The 23,829-nt window shown below is 38.0% G+C and overlaps 2 protein-coding genes across 5 annotated transcripts in view; one reads left to right on the plus strand and one right to left on the minus strand.

Annotated features, from left to right (window-relative positions):
- Positions 1–23,829, minus strand: part of lrp1ab (low density lipoprotein receptor-related protein 1Ab) — a 121,313-nt gene that overhangs the window by 16,374 nt on the left and 81,110 nt on the right. For all 4 annotated transcript variants that reach the window (XM_038287411.1, XM_038287408.1, XM_038287409.1 and 1 more), the window contains exons 39-70: positions 22,989–23,140; positions 22,785–22,909; positions 22,310–22,684; positions 16,343–16,532; positions 16,015–16,219; positions 15,720–15,912; positions 14,682–14,807; positions 14,463–14,591; positions 14,127–14,246; positions 13,876–13,989; positions 13,603–13,752; positions 13,391–13,513; positions 13,139–13,255; positions 12,921–13,049; positions 12,708–12,836; positions 12,444–12,584; positions 11,392–11,579; positions 10,243–10,426; positions 10,065–10,150; positions 9,861–9,980; positions 9,570–9,757; positions 9,281–9,486; positions 4,494–4,682; positions 4,228–4,376; positions 2,766–2,859; positions 2,543–2,659; positions 2,296–2,415; positions 2,090–2,212; positions 1,870–1,995; positions 1,660–1,776; positions 1,004–1,110; positions 270–402 (exon numbers count right to left, since the gene is read on the minus strand). In XM_038287411.1, coding sequence (XP_038143339.1) covers positions 270–402; positions 1,004–1,110; positions 1,660–1,776; positions 1,870–1,995; positions 2,090–2,212; positions 2,296–2,415; positions 2,543–2,659; positions 2,766–2,859; positions 4,228–4,376; positions 4,494–4,682; positions 9,281–9,486; positions 9,570–9,757; positions 9,861–9,980; positions 10,065–10,150; positions 10,243–10,426; positions 11,392–11,579; positions 12,444–12,584; positions 12,708–12,836; positions 12,921–13,049; positions 13,139–13,255; positions 13,391–13,513; positions 13,603–13,752; positions 13,876–13,989; positions 14,127–14,246; positions 14,463–14,591; positions 14,682–14,807; positions 15,720–15,912; positions 16,015–16,219; positions 16,343–16,532; positions 22,310–22,684; positions 22,785–22,909; positions 22,989–23,140 — 4,765 coding nt within the window. The remainder of the gene's footprint in view (positions 1–269; positions 403–1,003; positions 1,111–1,659; positions 1,777–1,869; positions 1,996–2,089; positions 2,213–2,295; positions 2,416–2,542; positions 2,660–2,765; positions 2,860–4,227; positions 4,377–4,493; positions 4,683–9,280; positions 9,487–9,569; positions 9,758–9,860; positions 9,981–10,064; positions 10,151–10,242; positions 10,427–11,391; positions 11,580–12,443; positions 12,585–12,707; positions 12,837–12,920; positions 13,050–13,138; positions 13,256–13,390; positions 13,514–13,602; positions 13,753–13,875; positions 13,990–14,126; positions 14,247–14,462; positions 14,592–14,681; positions 14,808–15,719; positions 15,913–16,014; positions 16,220–16,342; positions 16,533–22,309; positions 22,685–22,784; positions 22,910–22,988; positions 23,141–23,829) is intronic.
- Positions 18,625–20,408, plus strand: LOC119785031 (galanin receptor type 1-like). Its single transcript, XM_038287412.1, is given in 1 exon segment — positions 18,625–20,408. A coding segment is annotated over 1 exon segment (1,032 nt). The 5' UTR covers positions 18,625–19,272; the 3' UTR covers positions 20,305–20,408.

Below are 23,829 nucleotides of genomic sequence, written 5' to 3' on the forward strand. Positions count from 1 at the left end.
AGTGGATTCATGTGATTTTTAACACTGCACATATAGATACTACTGTGGCTGTACTTTGATATATGACGCTGCTTTATTTCATAGCTTTTTTTGGATCTTAAGCCACTGAACTCTGGATCATAAACAAAAAAAACCTTCGAAAAGGCTAAATAACTAATGGAGAAGAAAGATTGGAAGAGCCTCTGGTTTATGTGAATCAAAAAACAAAAACTGGTTTAGACTACATTTGCTTTCAGTCACAGGATTTATTCCTCCAGGGAAAGGCTTACCGGCGCTGCCGCAGTTCTCCTCATCACTGCCGTCCATGCAGTCAGGGTCAGAGTCACATCTCCAGCGGATGGGGATACAGTGACCACTTTTACACTGGAACTGGTCGTTGTCACACTTCAGATCACAGCCATGCTAAAGATAAGGAATGTCACACAGAGTGAGTTTACAATCAGATGTTACAAATGACTTGATGTAGAGAATTGTAAAGAAGTCTGCTGCTGCAGACACTAAACTCAAATCTGTTAGCTTTTTACTGTGAAGGACATTTAAATCTGCCTCATGTGACAGGGTTTGATTTAAAAGGTAAAAAAATAAAAATAAAACTGAAGTAATAGACAAAAATTTTTTATATGCGAAATGAAGATGCATGTCGTGCCCAATAAAAATGTCATGAAAAAAGAAAACCTGCTTAATAGTCAAATTTAAATCATTTTTTAATGTAAAGGTCTGACAAAGATATTCTCATGATGCTTGAAGACAAAGTCTCCTATGCAAAATATTTTATCTCTAGTAAAGCAAGGAGAGCTTCTTTGTACCACATATTTATGTAACAAGGCAATCCAAAGCAACCAGTTAAAAACTTTCAAAAGGAAGCTGCAGGTTATTCATTTTTTGGTTATCTGTCAGAATTGCGTAATTTTCTAAATGTATGCTGTGTGGAAACAATTTATGACATTCCTTAAGAGAAACAAATAAAAACCTCAGCATCAAAAAGTCAATTAAGCACCCCTACCTCATCAGATCCGTCAGCACAATCGTGATCTCCATCGCACTTCCATCTGCCAGCGATGCAGCGGCCGTTTGTGCAGGCGAACTCACTCTCTGAACACTGTCGAGGCTCTGAAGAGGGGGGAACTCAGTCACTAACAAACACTGACCAAAGTCAGGTGAGCAAAATTTTACCGGAGATTTAAACACATATATGGGTAAACCACAGTTCACAAGATGGTGTGAGAGACTGCAAGGAGATGGCGCCGTGATTTTTGCTTTCATGCATTCTTAATTTTGAAGAGACTATATGATTTAATCAAAAAGATTAGAGAAATGAGTATTAACGGCTCTGCTTGTTGACTCTCACAGGTCGGTGGGACAAAATAGGGGCTGGAAGGGACACAGCAGAGACATGGAGGTGAAAGAACTTACCTCTGGCTCAAACCAACAGGACAGTATGAAATGAAACAAATATATGATGAGGTGAGATGCTTTAGAAATGTTAATGCAATGACTTTACATTTAAACTCGTCAAGTTGTTAAATGTTACAAGTAGAAACGTGATTTTTTTACTAGTGGATGATATATGCGGAGTAGTGGTAGTGGAAACAGCAAGATAATAGATGCAGAGAGGATTAGGAACAGAGGCATTGTTTAGCTGCTAAGAGCGACACTTACGACATTTCTCTTCGTCCGAGTTGTCACCGCAGTCGTTGTCATAGTCACATTGCCAGCGGCCTGGGACGCAGCGGTTGTTCTTGCATCGGAACTGGTAAGGCTCACACGTCCTCTCAGCTGAATGATTTACATAAAAAAAGGTTGGTGTAAACAATATATACCTGTGAACATCTGCATCATCAGCTTCTCTGCAGGGTAGATAAATCCTACCGCATTCTTCTTTGGGTTCATCAGAGGAATCCCCGCAATCGTCTTCGCCGTCGCACTTCCACCGTGCGGGGATGCAGCGTCCGGAGTCTTTGCACCGAAACTCATCCACACCGCATGTCATCTGAGCTGCAGGGAAGATGAGCATTTGGCCAGGGTTTAGTGATGCCCATAAGAGGAACATTAGAATAAGGTGATGGGGTCGGTAAAACTGGAGTCTTACTGCAGTTGGCTGGTTCATCAGATCCATCTGCGCAGTCATTGTCCCGGTCACACACCCAGAGGCGGGGTATGCAGCGTTTGGTCATCGCACACTGGAACTGAGTGGGAGCACATGTGACCTCAGCTGTTAGGGTGGTAATAAAGAGAATATTATTAGTTATGATTTAAAAGGAGGGTTTTAAAAACTAAGAAAAAATAATCCCTTACGGCAGTCCTTCTCATCCTCGCCCTCTCCGCAGTTTTCTTGGCCATTACAGCGGAAGATTCCTGGGATGCAGCGGTTCGGGTGGGAACATTTGAACTGGCTGGGCAGGCAAACGTGAATATCTGGGAGAGAAGATTCAAAGCAGGAGGATGTACTTCTTTTTCCTTTTTTGCTTAGGGAGCATTTATAAGGTCTGAAGACATTTATAGCTGCGCTGATTTTAAAAGCAAAACAAAGACAAAGACCTACCACAGTTGGCTTCATCTGAGAAGTCCTGGCAGTCGTTATCTCCATCGCAGATATAAGCAGGGTTGGTGCAGATGCCTGTGCCACACTGGAATTGTCCTGGTCTGCATTTGAACGCCGCTGCAAAAGATAAGTCATGGTTTCTCAACATCCTGCTCAGCATGAGTAGATTTAAGATTCCATCTCCTCCAGGTTTCTCTTTCATGCAGAGATAAAGCCTGCTTACGACAGTCTGCCGGCTCATCAGATCCATCTCCACAGTCATCCTCTGTGTCGCATTTCCACCAGAAAGGAATGCACTTGTCGTTCTTGCACACAAACTGGACCAGAGAAAAAAAAATAATTCCGACTGGGAACAGAACTCGAGCCACGTGGCATGAGTACAGAAGAAAGCAGATGACAGAAATAACTATGATTCAATCATAGAGTTTTAATAAAGAAAATGAGTGAGTCTTGACCTTTCCTTTTAAGGTATTCTATATCAGAAATTCAGAAATCATCTGACGCAGATGCAAGCCTAAGCGTAAAACAATCAAACCAAAAATAAATAAAAATCACACAAGATAGTAAAGGTGATCATGGTTATTTTTAAAAAACAATATGAAGAACTAATTAATATAAAATAATACATCCCAGTAATTAAAGCAGCACAAACTGGCATGTCTAAAATCATCTGAATAAATTGTCAAATCGATTTGTCCCACTTTTATTTCAAAGAAAATTTTGCAATGACAAAAATGTTCTGTTGGGAAACAGTTTAATGTTTAGGTATAATAGTAATATGACTTGGGAAAATCCTGGGCAGCCAGGAAATCTCAGCAAGGAAAATATATTGCTTTCATAAACCAACTCAGATCAGAACAGTGACATTTCCCTGACTGATTGAATTCTTAAAAAACATTTTCTCAACCACATTGACAAACTTTAGAATCCACATTCATGGACTGCATTCCTAGAAAGCAGGGTGTGGAAATTCCAAACTTGCTTGACCTTTGTACCTTACTCACTAACATGGGCATTTGGTCTTTTGCCTTGCTCTTCTGGTCCTTCTGTAATCGTTTTTTTTTTTTACAAGGAAAAAATAAGTGTTTTTTTGTTTGTTTTTAAATCAACCCTGGCCTATTTGTGTGTAAATATATCAACTTAAACAACAAAGATATTTATAACAGAATATGAAGTGAGTTACAGCATAAATACTAAAAGCTGCTTTCTCAATTACACCAGAATAACAATTGCTTCATTTGATCACTTTTTATTATGAATCTTTATTTCAGCATTACTACTTTCTGCACTCTGTTATTTTTCTTCCTTTAAAGTTTAATATAATTTAGATTTTTATTCACCTGTGTCGATGCATATATTAATAACTATATGAATTCTTAAGGATATCTAAATTATTATATCTACTGTTTACTTTTATATGTTTGCAAAATGTTTGTTTTATCTGTATGGTACAAATACCCTGGAAGCTGGAGCACATCTCTTTATATAAAAAATAAGAAAAATAATAACATGGAAACTTTTAAAGGGGAGGCTTGACATGGATGGAACAGAGGGAAAAAAGAATAACACTGAATGTTTACACCTCTTCCTTTTTTTTAATACTTCTGCAGACATGGGAGCAACTTAAAGTACATTTGTTACTCTTTAACGACTCTGATGAAATGCTGAGCCCACAGCCTGCTTACCTGGCTCGCTGTACAGTTGGACATGCACGTCCGCTGGTCGCTTGCCAGATAGAAGTTAGTAGGACAGGCACATTTGTAGCCTCCTCCTGGTGAAAGGAGGCATAGGTTGCTGCAGCCACCGTTGTCTGTCTGGCATGGGTGGTTGAGAACTGTGAAGGGACATTTGTTTTACAGCAAAAAACTGGGAAGCATTCAATCTTGCCCTGAAATATTTTTGTGAATCACTATCAAGAGAAAAAAATAACCAAACTTTCTAAAGCTCTTACCTGGGGGCTGGCGGTAGGGATGGTAAATGTGAATATCCATGGGCCGGTGCAGAGTGTTTATCAGGGTGGTCTTATTGGTGCCCATGGTTTTATGTGCCCTGTTAATGGACTTTGTCTCCCAGTCCGTCCAGTAGATGTACTCCTCAAACAGCGTCATGGCAAAGATGTGAGGGATGTCATGGTTAAGAACTGTGGAGCATAACACAGTTTTCCAGTCAGATCCAAACAGTTGGCCACAGTAAATTAGTGTTTTCAGGGACAATTTCAAGTCTTTTTCATCATCTTAATGTTGTCAAAGCGATAAATACAAAGTGACAATTCATAATGGTGTCTTTGCTTCCTCTGTAAATGAGAAATGGTGTATTATGAGAGGTTTATGTGTGAGAATCGAAAGGCAAATCCAAAAGAACTCAACGTTTTTTCAGAGTTAACACTACAGACTCCAAATAGTCTTGGAATATGGAATGACTTTAATACGTCTGTTTAAAATGATAGATGAGAGGACAGCAGTAAGAAAGGGAGTCTCCCTGCATTTAAAATCTTTCAAAAATAAAAGCTTTTATCTTGACTCAAACTGTTTGACACATACCTTCATAACTGTGTAATAAAAATTTAAACAAAAAATACTGTCAGTCTATTTTTTTTTTGTTATTTTGATGAATTACAAAGGTAATAGATGATACAAATGTTTAAAGCTTAGTTATAATCAAAAGTAATCTGAATCGATCTGGCTTTTTTTCTGCCTAAAACCAACTTCAGGACAGTAAAACAGAAAATACATTTATCAGATCATTTTTGGGACGCATTGGGGTTTAAATCTAAAGTTTAAATGATTAATTAATTAGCACACATGCCATTAACTTCAAGATATCTGCCTAAACCCAAAAGTCAGAGCACATGCTTTTGGTTGATGCACTTTTGAAGAGAAAATGGTTCAAGCTAGATTTGTTTCATCAAAAATTAAGAAAAAGAAAATGGTAGCTAACCTGTAGATCACATAGCTAAGCTGTTACAAGAGAAAAATGACTTGATTTCCATCTCTGACCGATTAAACTATGCACCTCTGAAACAGTGTTGGTTTTCTGTCCACATAGAAGTATAAATATCACCCAGTTTCCACTGATTATGGTTCTGATGCCTATAGTGAAGTATAACAACAGGACCCCAGTGGATTGAGGCAAACCACTAGATGATACATATCATTTGGTGGAGTCACATATCATATTTATGCAGTAAATAATGCAGGTGAAGTTTTTCAAGCTACTTTAGAAGATGCATGTCAAAAAAGGAAACTGCAAAAAGCAAAACAGGTTAAAAGACCTGGGGTCTCGTTTATAAAGCCTGCGCTAACACAAAACTCAGGGTGCACATGTGCAGTTGCTCACTCCAACACTAACATATCTGTACAAATACAGACCTTAGGAGGAAATTTGAAAATTGATTGTTCCCTCAGACATAAATCATCCCTTCATATGAAAACATTCCTGTCAGCTGTTACCTGTGCAAATTGGTCCCAAACATAATCAACAATTAATTGACTGCCTCCCTTAAACAACTTTTAGGAACAAACAAATTCTGTTAATTCATCCATGAATCTGAGATATCAGTCAGCAATAGGTGACTGATATCAGACTCTGAGTGTGCCATTAATAATACTTCATTTTATTAATTGTAGATACCAAATATATTTACCTGACTTACACCAACGTCTTGGTTAAAATGCGATTTTTCTGCTCCATTGGCTGGCATTAGTAGCCATTAAATAATATCGATCAACTGGATCATTTAAATAAACAATGGCAGCAATGCGGTGCTTTATGGTTGAATGTTGGTATGAACATGGGTCCAACATAAAGTGGAGCCTCGGATGCAAACTTTGCGGCAGAACTATGATCTATAAAGGAAAATGGCTTGGTTTTGTGCATGCAAATGGTTTTAGAAATCAGGAATTATTTTGCCGTACTGTTTTATAAATGAGACCCCAGAAATGTACCAGAACATCCAGGCACTGGAACATTTGAATTAATCGAATTTTTTTTTTGATTTTCAGCATATTTCAAACCATGAAACATTAAATTAAAATTGAAATAATTATTTTAATTCAGAACTATTTTCCTTATTTTACACAAAAAGGGGTTTTTGTTGTACAATGGTCTGCTTTCCTAAACAGATGGAAGGGAATTGTGCAAACAACCCCCAAAAAGTACATTAGAAATCCATACAGTAAGATGGTGAGCAAATGGAGCAATCTATAGCAGCAAATAAAGTCCTGTTCTTCCGGCTCAGGTGTTCCTGCAGAGAGAAACTTCCTGTTCTGTTGATGCAAAACTAAGTGAACAGATAGAGTCTCCATCATATCCATGTTATGCAATAACATCTACAGATCATTAGGTTTTACAGTCGAATTGCTCTTCTTTTTCTTGTGGTGACACATGTATGTGGCGTCTCATTCATGCTGATTGTACTTTAGAGACAGTGGGTTCAATAAACCCACAGCAGCAATTTAAAAACGCAACATCTAACAGAGCAAACATGGAAACCTGGTACCACCACTTAAAAAACTGTAAGTAATAATGAAAAATCAGCGATGATTTTCACTGATTATCCTCTTTAATGCAATCAATACATAACGGTAGTTTTACAGCCTTGGAACAAGCTCGGATATTAGCTGCATTAGCTCAAAGTGCCCTTTAGTATGTCCTTATCTCAGTCCTGCTCCTCAAGCATACAGGAGGCTACAGAGGTGCTGAAAGAGTATGTGACAGTGACGTTATTGATAAATAGACAATAAAGCTGTTGTGTGATTATGAAAGAAAATATTTTTTGTAACTGACGAGCACAAAGTTTGATAAGAAGTTTGTTTTATCGATTATCTCCAATCATAAACCAATATTAATTCTAAATTATTTAGCAACAATAATTTAAACTGTTTTATAATATAATAGTATTATACTATTATATAAAAATAAAAATAGAAAAAATAGAAATAGTATTTCTATTTTTTTAAGAATATAATTTCAGTACTTAGTACTGAAACTGTGCTGGTAAAATCTCAAAATGATGTACATCTCAACAGTGAAGAAACTAAAACTTGCCTGCCATCTCTTCCAGTGCTTAACAAAATTTATGATAAAATCCGGTGTGATTTCCTGATAGTGTGCTAACTGGGTTAGACGTTGTTCATCAGACATTACCGTAATTCATTGGTAATTAATCATAAAGCTAGGCAAAATAAACAACAACAAAAAGAAAAAATGTAAAAAGTTGTAGCACTCCCCAAGGCGCTGTTCTTGGGTCATTCCTATTTATCACGCACATGCCCCACCCCCCTGTCCTGCTTAAAGTAAAATGTTGTCCAACTTTTGTCATACATTTGCTGATGATATACAACTTTATATCACTGAGCAATTTCATAACCATAGCCTTATATGATCCTGGAATCAATAAATCTGTAAGTGATGGAACAGATAATTCTACTAGCAAATGCAAATGAGATGGAAATCTTTGTTTCTAGTAACGAAAATGCAAGGATAGCAGTCAGTGTTTAAGAGAGCTAAACACAATAGTACTTGGAGTTGTGTTGGATCTATTAATAAATCACCTAAATAAATAAAAATCCATCAATCAGACATCATATTAAAAAAGCTGCTGTCCCAGTCTAGTCAACACTAGAAGAATGGATCATAATATACCGGATCATAAACTACTGCACACAGATGTAAAAGGATCTGCTTGACAGTTTTGCTATTGGTCCATAAAGCACTAAATGGTCGGGGAACAAAATACATTTCTGCTTGGTTAGTAATAAAACCATTTAAGTTAACAAGAGAATAATAAAGAAATGTTATTAATAGTCTCACTATCCACGTGGTTTTTCTTTAAAGTTGTAGAGATAAAAAAAAAAAAAAAAAAATTTGAATTTGTGCTTTTAAAACGTAGTGGAGTGTGTCAATGAGATGAGTTTGTTCTTTCAAAATGAGTTCAGTTCTCATGGTTTAACAGCTTTAGTAGAGTCCAACTTCAAGCCATTTTACATCATATCCTTACCCTTAAAAATTTTAAGACCAAAAAATACACAAAGTTAGGGGTTAACATATTAATCTGTTCCTAAAAAATGAAATATCACAAAGCTGGAGTTGCAGCAAAGTTCTGAATGGTAACTTCACTGAAGCATAGATGAACTTCATGTTTTTTTCCTATTGAATGTGCAGACATTACATTGCTATGATAAAGAAAACAATATATGGAGTTTAAAAACTTTGTTTTGTATCTAAATAACATCCAGTTTAATAAAATTAACACAGATCGTCTTAAATGCCTTGATATAAGGGTTTTAGATTAAAAAAAGGCGGTGATTTTGCCAAATTTTTTTAAGGACTATATAGTTTCCATTTTCTGTTGGAAACTCAAAACCTGAATAATAAATTAAGCTGAGAAAAAAAAGCAACTTTCAAATGAAAGATAAGGAAACATATAAATCTGTGTAAAAATCCAAACTTTTTAGAAATTTCGTCATTTTAAAGTGACAACTCTATATATGGGAGTAAAAGAATATTAAAAATCCTGAGTCTGACATTGTTGAAAAAAGAATATGGGCAAAGATGCCGGAAAAAGCCAAACACATTCTTTAAACACATTGTTTCTTTTCCTAAAAAAGCCTGAAAATGATTTCCTTTTTAGTGCATTAATTCAGTTTCAATAATTATTTAGGTTCATAGATTAATCTTGAAGTTGTAAATGGTATTAACTGGTATGGACATGCTGAACCCACATTGAAGCACTGTTACCTGTGTGTCTGCTGGTCCCGTCCAGGCTGGCAAACTCAATATAGTCCTCTCTGGCATCTGCCCAGTATATCCGATCATTAACAAAGTCCAAGGTCAGTCCGTTGGGCCAGGTGATCTTATCCTCCACGATAATTTTTCTGTCCGTGCCGTCCATTCCAATTCTTCCAATGTGAGGGTTATCACCCCAGTCGGACCAGTAAAGGTATCTAACCAGCAGTTAACACAGATTAACTTGAGTTACAGATGCCTAAATCTAAATCTTCAATGTTACAGGTTAAAAGTCTCTTACCCATAGCGGACGTCCACAGCAACAGCCCGGGGTTCCCTAAGCCCACTGTTAACCAAGACCGTCCTGTAGGCCCCATCAAGCTTCGAGACCTCAATTGTATCTCGGCCCTTGTCACACCAGTACAAGTTTCCACCAACCCAGTCAACAGCCAGACCATCTGGGTTATTCAGGGAGGTTCGGTGTAAAACCTGCCAGATTATTCAAGCAATAGAAAAAAATAAACTTTATTCGGCTTGACCTAATAACCATCTCTGATTTTTTTTCAAACATTTATTGAGCTTTACTTCTGACCTCCATGTTGGTTCCATTCATGTGCATGCGTCGAATCATGCTTCCCTGAGTGGTCACATCTGTCCAGTATATCATCTGCTCTGCGTAGTGAAAGTCCAATGCTACAGCATTGTTCAGACCCTAAATAAACATGACATATCAGAGATAATAGTTATCTTTACACTGAGAGACTTTTTTTTTAAAGCCATGAACCAGACAGCTCACCTGTTTTATAAGGGTGTAGTTGGAACCATCCAGGTTGAGCTTTCTCAGATAGTAGCGATTCGCAAAAATTAAATACGGCTCCACTTCTGCACACAGATGTAATTTAAAACACATTATTCAGGATTGACCTTAAGAGGTCCAAAGTGTGAGTAATGAATCCCACCCATGGCTGCCTTACCCGATGTGGACTTGCAGATGGTGGGGTCATTGGGGCTGACTTCAAAGCCGTCTACGCACAGACAGCGGAAGCTGCCGTGTGTGTTCAGGCAGTGCTGAGAACAGGGGTAGGTGGTCGTGCACTCGTCTATATCCACACACGTCTTCCCATCGCGCTTCAGCTGGAATCCAGGATGGCATCTGCACTGCAGGGACCAACAACAGAGAGCATGTGTTAAATCCCATAGAAGCGGTCATTCAAGCAATCCTCACAATTATTCATTTGGTTGTGCTCCACTTTCCCATGATTCAGAGTGAAACACATGCATGCTGCCCGCTCTCTCTCTCCTTCTCCAAGTATGGGAATAAGAAACTAAGGGAATATATTCAAAACAAAAACCCTTTTTCCCACATTTCTTACTTGTGAAACCTCCATTCACATATTTGACACTCTAAAATCCTTGCAAAATACCTTTGACTCAGTCATATATCATAAAGCAATATATCTTCAGGTCAAACAGCATTAATTGGATTAGCTTCTTGAAGTTGGCGTGATCATTTCGATGAGCTGCAGACTCTTTTACTGATATCTTGCTTTCAAATTTGCCCATTTAGATCTACTCATCCTTACATTTAAAGATCCGTTTTAACTTTGTCTGACCAAAACTTCACAGGTTTGCTCTGCTGTTTACATGGTTCTTATCAAAAGCACCAAATGGACCTCTATGGGTCGGGCCCCTCCACTTCACAATTCTTTTCTATTTTATGTTTCATTTGTCACATAAAACACAGCAAAGTGTGTGGGTTCAATGTTTGCATAAATGTATGGAGGTGGTACAGACACTAGACCTGATCAGAATGTTCCTTTGCCAGCGGAAAGCTAGTAACATGTTTGTCAGTTGAAGAAGCTCTGCCCTAAATATCTGCACACCACAGCTGAAGCAGTTCACACAGAGTTCAAGCTGCCCCAGAACTGGCCTCCTTTCAGATATGAAGTCTGAAAACAAATTTTCATTCTGCATAACTGTAAACCTGAAGAGAAGGATGTCAGATCTTTTCATACCAGAACCTCCTATACAAACAGCAAAGTAGTTTCTGTTAACCCCGTGCTCCCAGTTGAAGGTCTGTCTGTTTTAAAGAAGTGAAACCAAACAGAAGGGAGATATCTTACTTTAAAGCCGATCTTGAGGTCGTCGCAGAGCTGCGAGCAGCCGCTCAGCTTACTGTTCAGACATTCATTGATGAAGCAGTTGAGTTCGTCAGAGCCATCGCCGCAGTCATCGTTCCGGTCGCACAGCAGCGTCTCATTCAAACACTTCTTATTATGGCACATGAAGGCTGATTCATTACAGGTCCTCTCTGAAATCACAGACATACTGCGTCAATGTAACAGCTTACATCCATTTTTCTAAGATTCACAGTTATATAATTTGCAATTGATTATCGGCTATAAAATAACCGAAAATATGTGAACTGAAAATAAAATCTGCTACAGGAAAGACAAAAAAAGGATAATCTATAACATCTTTGATGATCATTGGACATTGTGTGGAGAAACTTGAAAATCCAGAAATAAAACAAAAATACAAAGAAAAATATATAACATGAATTTATCTCCGTAATTTGCAGCTGGTCTGCAGCAGTTGTTTTGTAAATGTGCCAAATGTCACACATACAACACATTTATGCTACGGTTTAAACCATCCATATAATAATCCATGACCTTCATTTATAGGTATTCTTATTATGAAACATAAGCAAGAACATGAATTAGCACCCCTTAAATTTTGTGGTAGTTTTTATGCAATAATGGTGCAGAATATTATACTGTTTTTCAAGCATTGCAAGCTCCCGTTAGCTGGTTAATTAGCCCTGCTGTCTGCTGCAGCAGGCAGTCTGCAGCTGGCTGCTTGGCATACAGTTAATGGTTTTCCCATCTGTTATTTTTCCACATTAGACATAAACAAGCACATTTTTTGTTTCGGGTAAAGCAGCCTTCTTTGACCCAGCTTAATAGCAGTGTTATAGGCATTGATATGTTTTTTTTCTGCCTTAGTAAGTTGTCAGTCTGGAACCTTCTCCAGCATTGCAAGGACTTTAAAACATGGTACGGTAATAGAAAAGTGTTTGGTTCCCAAACCTTCCGTATACTTAATACCTGTAACCAATTATTATTCCATGTATTATTTTGTGCAAAAAGGAATGCATTTATGGTGAAAATACCTGAATCTATGCAGTGAGGATTTTTGGGAGCTTCGTCAGAGTGATCTGGACAGTCAAACTCTCCATCACACTCCCACTTCTTCTGGTTAAGGCAACGACCGTTGGCACAGCGAAACTCATCTGGGCCACATGGCGGATATTCTATACAAAAAGCACAGCTTGAGGAACCTTAACCTCATAAAAAGCAGGTAGCTGAACAATGACACAACCCATTACTAGCTTTATACAAATTCCTATATAATAGTATAACATAGTAAAACTAACCACATTCTGGGGATTCATCCGACCCATCGGAGCAATCAATATCATGGTCACACACAAAGTGCTTAGGGATGCACTGTCTGTTCTGACACATGAACTCATTCTTGGTATCACATGTATTGTTGGTGTACACTGAAAGCAGAAAGAATTCATTTTATTAAAAAACAAGATTTTCTGTTTTTTTTTTATAGTAATTTTTTTTTTCATCTGCCTTACTGCATCCAGCTTTAACGCTCTCATCAGCTCCATCGGGGCAGTCATTATCTCCATCACACTTCCAGCGCTGAGGAACACACACATGGGAACCAGGGCACTGGAAAACGTCAGGGCTGCACGATTTATGTTCTGTGAAATCACGGATTAGTCAGTTAAAGGTATGACAGTTAAATGTTTTTAGTGATTTTGCAATAGTAAGTAAGGGTAACGTTAGTTACCACATATCTGGGCTTCGTCCGAGCCGTCGCCACAGTCGTCTGAGCCGTCACACACCCAGTTCTTGGAAATGCATCGGTGGTTCCCGCATTCGAACTGAGTGGGCGAACAAAACTTATCTGTAGGAAAAGAGGAGTGATTAGTATCAGGTTGTGAAAACAGCAAGTTTTGTGTTTTTGGAAAATTGAGAGCTTAAAAGAAAACAGAGAGTTTGTGTTTTTCCAGGAAACTTTGGACTCTCAAAAGAGACTGACCACAGTGCGTCTCATCAGCTCCATTCTCACAGTCATTCTCCTTATCACAGGTCCAGCTCATCGGGATGCAACGCCCACTTGGGCAAGCAAAGAAGTTAACGGGACATTTCAGCTTCCTTTTGTCTGCAAAGAAAGAGAAAAAAAAACAGTGTGTATCTTCATGGCATTTGATAAAGCTGAATGTGTTAGAAGAAAAATAAAACACATCCCACCTGGACAGTTTCTCTCATCGGAAAAGTCTCCACAGTCATTGTTGCCATCACACACCCATGAGGACAGATAACAGAGTGTGGTTTTCTCACAGCTCCGGAAGGAGGCACCTTTAACTCCGAGGCGGAAGAAACGAGAGCAGTCGGTGGGTTCTGAGGAAAAAATAAAGATTTTTAAGCTATCCATTAACTTCCTCTCAATTTCTGAAAAAAATCCCATCAGGTTTTTCTTTTTCATTTAGGTTAAAATGCTAAAACATATGATGGATGACATACGGCAGTTCATTTCATCACTTGCATCCTCACAGTTGACCGCCTGGTCGCAGCGGCTGTGGTTGGAGATGCAGCTCCCGTCTTTGCACTGGAACTCTCCTGCTTTGCACAGGGTCACTGAAAAAAACAGCAACGTTAAATCAACAAAAAAAGTACAAGTTCAAGATTACTTTCAGATTTTTACTTAAATGAGAAAAAACTTTTATGAGGCAACAAGAATCACATCGTGGACAAAGCGGACCGACTTTACTTACTGTTGCAGGGAAGCTCATCCGAATTGTCTCCACAGTCATCTGTTCCATCACACCAGAACTGATGGCCAAGGCAGCGACCGTTAATGCACTTCCTGTAGCCCTTCTTACAAATGCGATTGGCTGCAGAACACAGTTGTTGTAGTGTTGTTGTTTTTTTCACTTATAATAAACAAATCTTAATTATTTTGTACTTTACTACTTTTTTAATCTTTGAATGTATAGTCTCTTTCTACACACCAAGTATGACAAAAATGCTACATATCTGCAATGAAGAATGCCGCTTTGATCACTGCAAATGTTTTATTTATCAAATGATTGTTTAAAATCCAAACTCACCACAATATGACTGCTTTTCATCAGATTTGTCTTTGCAGTGGGCCATCCCATCACATGTAAGGCTGTAGTTGATGCAGTCACCATTTCCACACTCAAAGTCTTCCACACTTCTACACGACATGCTCAGTGCTGGTAAAACAGAATTCAGTGTCAGAAATATTGACACAAAGCTTAAAAATTTGTATTTTTCTTTTTAGGTTTTTACTCCTGATTTCTTACCGGAGCAGGTATTGTCCTCCAGGAGCTGTCTGTCCCCACGGCAGCTGCAGTTCACGCGTCCATCGGATGTGGGGAGACACAGATCCTGGCAGCCGCCGTTATTTGTTCGGCATGGTGAATACTCACCTGGGGAAAAAACATTGAGTTTTTTTTTTGGTCGAATTATGTTAATGAGACATTTTTCTCTGCATAGAAAGAAAGTGCTCAGTGGAAACTTCCTTATGCAAAAAAAAAAAATAAAAAATACAACAAATCTCTCTTCCTAGATAAATATCCAATTGAGCCAACAGGAACAATTTCTTGTGTGGTTTTTTGTGTTTTAGCTAAAAACGAAGCCATTCAGGGAGATATTAATTCCTTTAACTTTTTGTCCAGTTAGTTTTGTTTTTTTTTATGAGAACTTCTGCCTCAGAGTTTCCTTTTTTTAGTTTAAGTCCCGTTTTTGGAAAAAGAGATTGATGGAGCTGTTCCAAGCATTGATTGAATGGATTGTTTGTTTGATTTGGTCTTTTTGATATATGGTGATTTATGGTTTCATATAAATGCAATGAATTATGTTAAAGGCTTACATAGAAACACTTTTGTTTGGTCAGAGAACAATTAATCAATAATTTGGGCTGACGAGTGCTCATTTAAGCATTGCAGCTGTCATTTAAAAGAAGCTGGACTAAAATTAGCAGATGAGTAACGTTCTAACAAATAACTGTCACAACTTCAGATGTATATGCAGCACAGAAATGTTAATTTTAAGAATAAAATACTCTGTCATAAATAATAAATAACATTCATATTAATATCCCAGGAAGGATAATAATAAAATCTTTATTGACCTAACAATTGAATACCATTACACATGAAAAATACTCAAAAATTTATTAAAGCATTTCACTAAAAACCAATAGATTGATGCCAAGATTGAAAAATATATCAATTTCTTACTCTGTGTAACCACATCTATTTTTTCACATAAAAAGCAATAACATAAAACCCATTATCTCGACTCATGTTCATTGAATTAGTGCAGTAATTGATACTCACAGCTATTGGTATCATTAGCCACGGCAATGATGCCCATAGGCTGCTGAGGGATGTCGGCACGCAGCACCTTCATGTCTCCTCCTGTAAACTTGTCAGCTCTCAGGACAGCCCTCCTCACCCAGTCGGTCCAAAAGATGTAATCTCCATAAACAGCCAGACCAAATGGATGAACCGGGTCGTTCTTCAACAAGACCTGGTGCATGCAATTTAAAATGTTTATTTTAAAGAATGTGTTTCAGTGTCAATGCAGGATCACCTTCTTTACAGATAACATGGAATTAAAGAGTTCCCTTACATAACGGCTGCTGCCATCATACTCGCAGCGCTCAATCTTGTCCAGAGTGGCATCTGAGAAGTAGAGCTTCTCAGCCCGGTGATCTATTGCCAGGCCGTTTGGAGTTTTAATGTCAGTCCTAATGATCTGGATCACATTGGCTCCATTTAGAGAGGCTCTCATGATGCTGGGATTAAGCTCATTCCAGTTTGTCCAGAACATGAGGCTGTGGTAGCAAACAACAGATGACATGAATTACGAAGCATATCTAGGAAAACTTGTTATAAAAGTTGTGGCTCACTGGAGTAGAATAAATAAACTTGTAAAATATCTGACACAGCTGACTCACTCCTGACACTCGTCCAACACGAAGGCTCTGGGGTGGTCTTCTCCAGACATTGTTACCACAGTGTCGCGGTTATAAGCCACAGAGCGGCTCTGATCCACAGTGTGGCGAGTGATGGTGGAGGTGGTGTAGCTGGTCCAGTACAGTGTGTCCCAGCCTCTGTGGTATGCCAGACCCTCAACTGACCCAACATCTGGGACACAGAGAGAGAATGAGTAGATATCATTGTTTTAATACTACAAATATGTTCCGAAAATTCATTGACGCAAGAATTTCTAATAACATTTAAAAATTGTAAAAAAAAAATATGATATGTATTTTAATCCTAATCTAACCTCAGTACTCAATTTCTTTAATTGAAATATGCAAAGTAATTCAAGGTCAGCAGCACTGACGTTGGGTAGCTGACTTTTGCTCACCTATTATAAAATGTATGTTTGTGCATTGAAAGTTTCTAAACATATCTAACCATCTGATTATTTTGTTTTTGTAAAAAGAAAATTTTTTTTTTAAAAGTTGTTTGTTTTTCAACAAAGTATTTTTCCTGTCTTACAATGACTCATCATAACAACAGTTTCTTCCCCACCACCATTAGATTGCTAAATGTTTTGTAAAATGGGTTATTGTATTGTATTTTATTATATTTATTATATTTTATCATTATATAAAAAAATGTTAGAAGTGTAAATTTACAGTCATATGTTTATATTGCTGTTTTTATTTTTTATTTTTTTAACTATTTTTCAAGGCTGCACTTTAAAAAAAGATGAAATTGTCCAGAGAGCTTTTCCAAATGAAGTTTCTTTTTGTTTTAAGCTTGTGTAAACAAAATGACAAATAAAATCTCTCTAAGTCATAAAAGCGACACTGCATTGGCTGTTGCAGTTCCCAGTATGTCTGCTTAACATGACCTGCTGTGAGGAAAGCCTTATGGAGGGCAGCTGAAACACCACTCCTCAAAGGACACGCTGTTCAAAGGGAAACCACATCAAAAAGGAGAATGCTGTAAATGATTTCCTCTCAAGATAAACTGGAAGTACACTTAAACAGAGGTCGAACTACTATCAACGAGTCTTATCAAAACAGAGAAAATAACTAGCCTTACTACAGCATTTCAGTTCATGTGGCTTTAAAATTATTTTTGAGGGGAACAGGAAGAGGGGTATTTTATGATTGAGTTTATGTGATAAACCAAGAATATATTTTTTGTTTTTGTTTTTTTATCTGGAGAAAAGTATTACGGGAGATAAATTGTCAAAACATCATATAAGTTTTATTACCACGCTAACGCTTTGTTGAAGCAGCAAATTAATTAAGCCCCTGTATTACCATTGACCCGATTTTAATTTATCTGTTTAGTTTCAGCAGCAACAACAACAACAAATATATAGTTTATGGAAATATAAACTGACACTAGCAGAGACTTCTAAATGGTGGTCATTGTGATTGACGGTATACCATCCTGGCTGAGATAACAGATGCACATTACACACAAACAGCCTAAGCAGCCCATTTTAAGCATTTATGACCACCACTTAAACCTTAAAAAATATAGCACCAACGATTAACGCTACAGTGAATCTTGATACCCTCCCCAGACCACACCCATTCTATTTCAGGTACTATAACGAGGTCCTTATCAAACCTTTAGAAACCATTAACCTAGATGTCTTTATCTGGGAAGGAAACTACATAATTTCAATGGGAGAATTATCCTCAAAAACAAAAAAACCTATGGTGAAAACATTATTTTAATTCCGAATAACATAAAAGATATGCAAACTAAAGTATTGAACATAAAGCAGTGGCTTCAAACTGTCTTTTTTTTATTACACTGGCAACAGCATTTATGACCACTTACAGCACACAATAAAAAAGGTTAAGTCACTGTTTGCTTTTAACTGAAAGTATTTAATTGCAACATGATCTACAATTCAAAAAAGAATTCAATGTGGGTCACTTTTCAAGGCTGAATACTTCATGTTATGAACAAACCAAAAGATGCCCAACCAAATCTTATTGGTGTTTTTCCAAGCCCAACAACTACATTTTCAAATGACTGAACATAAAAGAAAGCCTGAAAAGTGCCTTTCATTGTTTACGGATGAGACCGTAGTTATATAATCATACACTATGCTCTGCCCTCCCATTATCTACATTAGAGCTCAGCTCTTGGTTACAGAGCAAACAGCGCAGAGGAGCGTGTTGAGAGGAATACTGCCTCTCCAGGATAGAGCGTTTCACAGTCTCACCTATTTTTATATTTATTTGTTGTTAATCTTATTGATTAGCTGGAGGATTCAGCATATAGTCGAAGAACCGCATGCTTTCTGCTTTGGTGAGCACTTCACATCAATTAGCATTGACCGTTTTTCAAAGACGATGAGGACGAATTTGTGCCCTTATCTGGTTTCAAGAATCAATCCAGCTGCAGAGGAGCTGCAGACATCTGACTTTTGACCTAATCAGACCTTCTGGGATAAAATTTTGTGCTGGGACTCTTCATCATCTGGTGGATATAAAATGCTTATATATAATTTTCTTAGCAAACAAGTGACTGATATGAGGACATCTTATCATCTTCAGAAAGAAAGGACTGAAAAGGACTCCACCATGAAATCTCTGTCACTCAGAATGACAATTTAAATGTATTTATGCAGCAAAAAGGATATTCCTGTTAAATAATTTATGTCTCTAATCCATCCCTCTTTGTGAAAAAAGTATAGATGTTAACAGAGAGGAGACCCATTCCATCCTAACAGCTAATCTAATTGCTATCATTATCAAAGTGCTGGCTGTCTCAGTGAGGTGTAATTATGTTTGTTCAAATAGGCTAGAATTGGACAAAACAGATTAGTTACCCACATACTGCATCCAATTTGGATGTCTAACAGTGACAGTATATTGGATTGAGTGGCTTTTACTGGAACTGCATGGAGACTACTGGGCTGCGGATGAATAACAGTGTTAACCAAATAAGTGAAGGGGAAGATGTGGATATGATTAAAACTTTGTTGCCCTTCTTGGATGGGTTTATCCTGCTGAGTGGGCTGATTGGTCAAACCCTGGTGATAATTATTCTCACAAGCAGAAGGAAGAAAGAAAGTCAGCCCCCTCACGGTACCGACACTCTGCTGCTGGCTCTCTGCGCTGCTGACCTGTTGCTCCTGGTCTGCCAGCCCTTCCATACCTTTGCTATCACACGGGGCGCCTGGCCTTATGGCAGCTTCCTCTGCAAAGCAATCAGCTTCCTTGGAGTTGCCTGTTCGACTGCCTCTGGGTTCACCCTGGCAGCTTTGGCAGTAACCCGTTACTTTATAGTGGTGCATCCCACCTGGAGCTACCGTGCGAGGATGAATAAGAGAATCAAAGTCATAGTGGCTCTGCTCTGGATCCCCGCCTCTGCTTTGGCATTACCACAGTTTGCCTTCCGCACAATTTAATTTTCCAACACTGTGTACTGCTTCGCCTTCCTTTCCGACCTCAGCCGCATGGTCTACAGCATCGCTCTGTTTCTATGTGGCTTTGCTCTTCCTTTAAGCATAATCGTAGTCATGTATGGGAAAATCTATTGTTTCCTTCAGCACACTCGGCGGATAGGGAATGCCCCCCAGCTGGAGCGCTACCAACGGCAGGTCACTCACACCTCGGCTCTCCTAGTGTTGGTTTTCACTGTAATGTGGCTGCCCTCCTACATCCTCATGTTCTCCATCATCAGTGGAACTCCAACCGGCTCGCCAGGCTTCAACACCTTTGCCCTCCTAGCCAGAGTCTTGTCTTCCTCCGTCGCTGTCGTCAACCCTGTGCTGTATGGTTTTATGTCTCAGAAGTTTAGAAGAGATTTGGTGGAAATGGGGAGAAAATGCTTGGCCAGGTGCCAGAGGTGTCTGATGTGGTGTTTTTGTTTAACAAGGCGGGACGCAGTCCGGCCGTTTAAACAAGATACTAGCTCAGAGAGAGCCTAAAACTTGCTCTGTTTCAAAATCAACAAAAGACTAGATACAATGGAAGGAGATAGTAAATGATTGGGAGGATTTTTTTGTTGTTTTTTCCATTTACATTTATATAATATGTGCAATATTGTTCTGTTTTCACTTTAAAATGTTTTTATTGAGGAATAATAATAATAAAAAAAATAAAAAAAACTTGTTTTTTCTTAAGTTAATAAAAATTGATAGTTGCATCCATAGTACATTTTTTTACAGTTTTTAATAAAAAAAAAATTTTTTTTCTTTTTTTCTTCTAAATCATAGATAGCATATTAATGGTAACCCCATTCTATTTTTTAGAAACTCTAAAACATAAATGCAACTAAAGCAACCTCTTTTTTGTGTACTTTTTCAAAAGCTGAACTGCCTGAATAGAAACCTTCAAATTGTAATCACTGACTTCCTGTTTTATGACTGTACAAATAGGACATGACACAAAACCTCCTCATAATGGGCAAGACAGGAAAACCCATAAACGCATCAGGAAGTAAGATATGTTTTGATGTTCACAAAATAGAATGAGAATTTTCCATTTGTATTATTCAGTTCTGCAGCCAAAGCACTAGTTAAAAGCTGAAAACAACTTAAACCATAATAAACGAGGCTAAACACGGTTTAGAGTGCCGTGTTGGGGTTGCAAGCTCTGTATACTACTTATCGGATGATAAGCAAAAGCCATGTACTAGGCTTTCTGTAGTTTCATTAAAAAAAGGTTATTAAACAATTCTGGGACTTGAACAGGAACAGTGTTTGTTTGGGAAAATTATGCCTAGTTTTTAGTTTCTGGACAAACTCCCAGCTTTGGTTTGGTGGGAAACAAGTACCTATTTTTTTCTGTAGAGACCAAAGATTCAGTTGCTTCTGTAGAAGCCATTGGATCTTTGTTAGAATGCATGGTATTACGGTCTCTTATTAACAGCAGGATATGTAGAAAAAAGTCGGGTTAAATCTGCTGGAAAACTAAAGAAATTAGAAATTCAAATTTCAAAAGCCATATAGCCAAAAAACACACTATCTTAGTCAACAGACTTGAATCCAAAAGAAAATAAGCATAGAATATTGAACATCTAGTTAGATGAGAGGACGGGATCCCTCTTGCTGCTTGTATTTATTTTTTTGCCACTTGTCTCTAAATGATCAAAGAGAATGTCATTAAACTCAAGCCAGAACCACAAAACAGGCTTAAATGGGAAGGGAACTGCGCTTTTGTTTAGTTTTTCTTAAGATTTTTCAACACCTATCCAGGAGTCTTTGTGAATTCTGTCAGCTTGCAGACAGAATTATCATCTGACTCCTTCAGTGTTCCAATCTGCATTGGAGCACTGATGGAGCACCTCCTCCTCTGTTCAGTGATTGGCTTTTCTCTTTAAGAAAGATGGCTTCCTCGCCCCTCTTTCAAACAATCTGTCCTCTCTGTCCATAATGCGAACACTTTGGTCTTGGAAGGCGTGTCCTTTCTTCGTGAGGTGCAAGTGAACAGCTGATTCTTGCCCAGAGTTACTGGCTCTCCTATGCAATGCTGAGAGGCAAAATTCTTGATAAATATTATGCAAGAGATATAACTTGTTATAAATCCACATTTCACTAATTATTCTCGCCTGTGCTTTAATTTCTCTTTGTGATCTTCAGCATTTCTGACAATAATCCCTATCTGGTAGGAGGCTTCTACTGCACTGAGACCCCATCCAGCAGGCTGAATATTACATTGGTGTGAAAGTTTAAACTTTTGACACTTGGAACCAAATAGCCCGCTTTCATATATCAAACCTTCTGGAATGACAATAAATCTTTGATATATAGTGCCGCCCTTGAACCACAGATTTTACCTTTGGTTGTTAAAAGTGCTCAAAGATTCATTTAAACTGTATTAAAGGGGATGAAGCAGAGCTTTGAATTATGGCTCCACTGCTATCTTATTTTGTTCAACTGTGAGCCTTTTTCTTTTGAAAGAAAAAAAAAACATTGAAGACTCAGAACTTACTGTCCACCACAATCTTGCGATCAGAGCCATCGTCGTTGATCTGCTGGATGTTGCCAAAGTGAATGTCGCTGAAGAAGATACGGTTGGCTCCCTTTCCTCCGCCGCCGTGGTAGTCGAAGCTGAGGGCAATTACATTCTTCATGTGGTCCGGGTCTTCGAAAGGTTTTATCGGCGCATTAAGGTTGGTCTCGTCAGAGAGGTGTATGCTCTTCAGAATAGTGCGCTCCGAGTAAAGAAGGTATCCGTCGTAGTCACGGCAGCTTTTTCTGTCCTCTGCCAGCATGCCGTGGGCGCAGGCACAGGTACGCTCCCCATTGCCACGGTAAAGACACAGCTGTTCGCAGCCGCCATTGTTTTCTTTGCAGATGTTTGTGCCTGTGCAGAGGGAGAGTCATTCAGGTATTAAGTAAGAAATTATAACTAAGAATTCTTTTAAACATGTAGTCAGATCATACAGTAGTACGGCTATTTTTACCTTGCTGTCTGGCCCTGTTGAAAACTTTGATGTCTTTCAGTTGAACACCAATGCCTGTCCTGAGCTGCACGGCATCTGTAGCATTGTCTTTACTTCCTCTCTTGATGGACCCATTGGCGTGAGTCCTGAACCAAATACAAGATATATTTAAAATAATACCTAGTTTCTAGTCATTAATTCAGTATCTTTAAGAACAAAGCTCACCTGTCACTCCAGTAGATGTATTCCTCAAACACTGAAACAGCAAACATGTCCATGTTGTTGCTGGCCAGTACCAGCTCTCTATTCTCCCCTGTCTCTAGGTTGATGCGCTCGATCTTGTCTGTTCGAGCATCGCACCAATAAAGCAGACCTTCCTGTGGTGCAGAAAGATAAAATCATGACTGAATAGTCAGGGAAGCCATTAAAAATGTATAATATTGTCAAAAGAGATGTTTCCCTCCCCTTACAGATTTTTTTCAGTTTTTTGCTAATTTCTGTACATTTCTTATTTTTTATAACAACTTAGAGATAACCAGAGGTAAATAAAGAGTTAGTTTTCAAAATGATGATTTCACTTAATAGGGAATTAAAGTATCCAAATCAACCCTGCCCTGTTTAAAATTAGAATTACACCTTTCCCAAATCTTGGATTAGGATTACTAACATTTAGTTGGATAAACTAAATCTGATTACTGAATTTTATGTTTACTCAGGCTGTTAAGATGCAGCAATAAAATTCTATGTCCAAAACATTTCATTGTAGAAGACTTTTTTTCCATCAATATATACTGCTCTCAAGTAAACTGGCTTGTTAATAAATAGTTGATTAATTCACAGACATCAAAATTAATCGTTAGGATGCCAATCTTTCTCTAAAAAAAAGGTGAAAACATTTATGTAGGCCAGTAATTGATATAATTTAAATAATGTTCAAAAAAATGTTTAGCAAATATAAATAGCTCCCGATATTATAAAATTGAACTAAACTATTGTCATAATAATTAATTTAGTTTGAAATCAGCGACCATTATAATGTTCCTGTCACTTTGATCATTGATGGAAG

This window comes from Cyprinodon tularosa, unplaced genomic scaffold (genome assembly GCF_016077235.1).
Source record: "Cyprinodon tularosa strain WSP-4 unplaced genomic scaffold, ASM1607723v1 ctg239, whole genome shotgun sequence".
In the NCBI taxonomy this organism is placed as follows: Eukaryota; Metazoa; Chordata; class Actinopteri; order Cyprinodontiformes; family Cyprinodontidae; genus Cyprinodon; species Cyprinodon tularosa.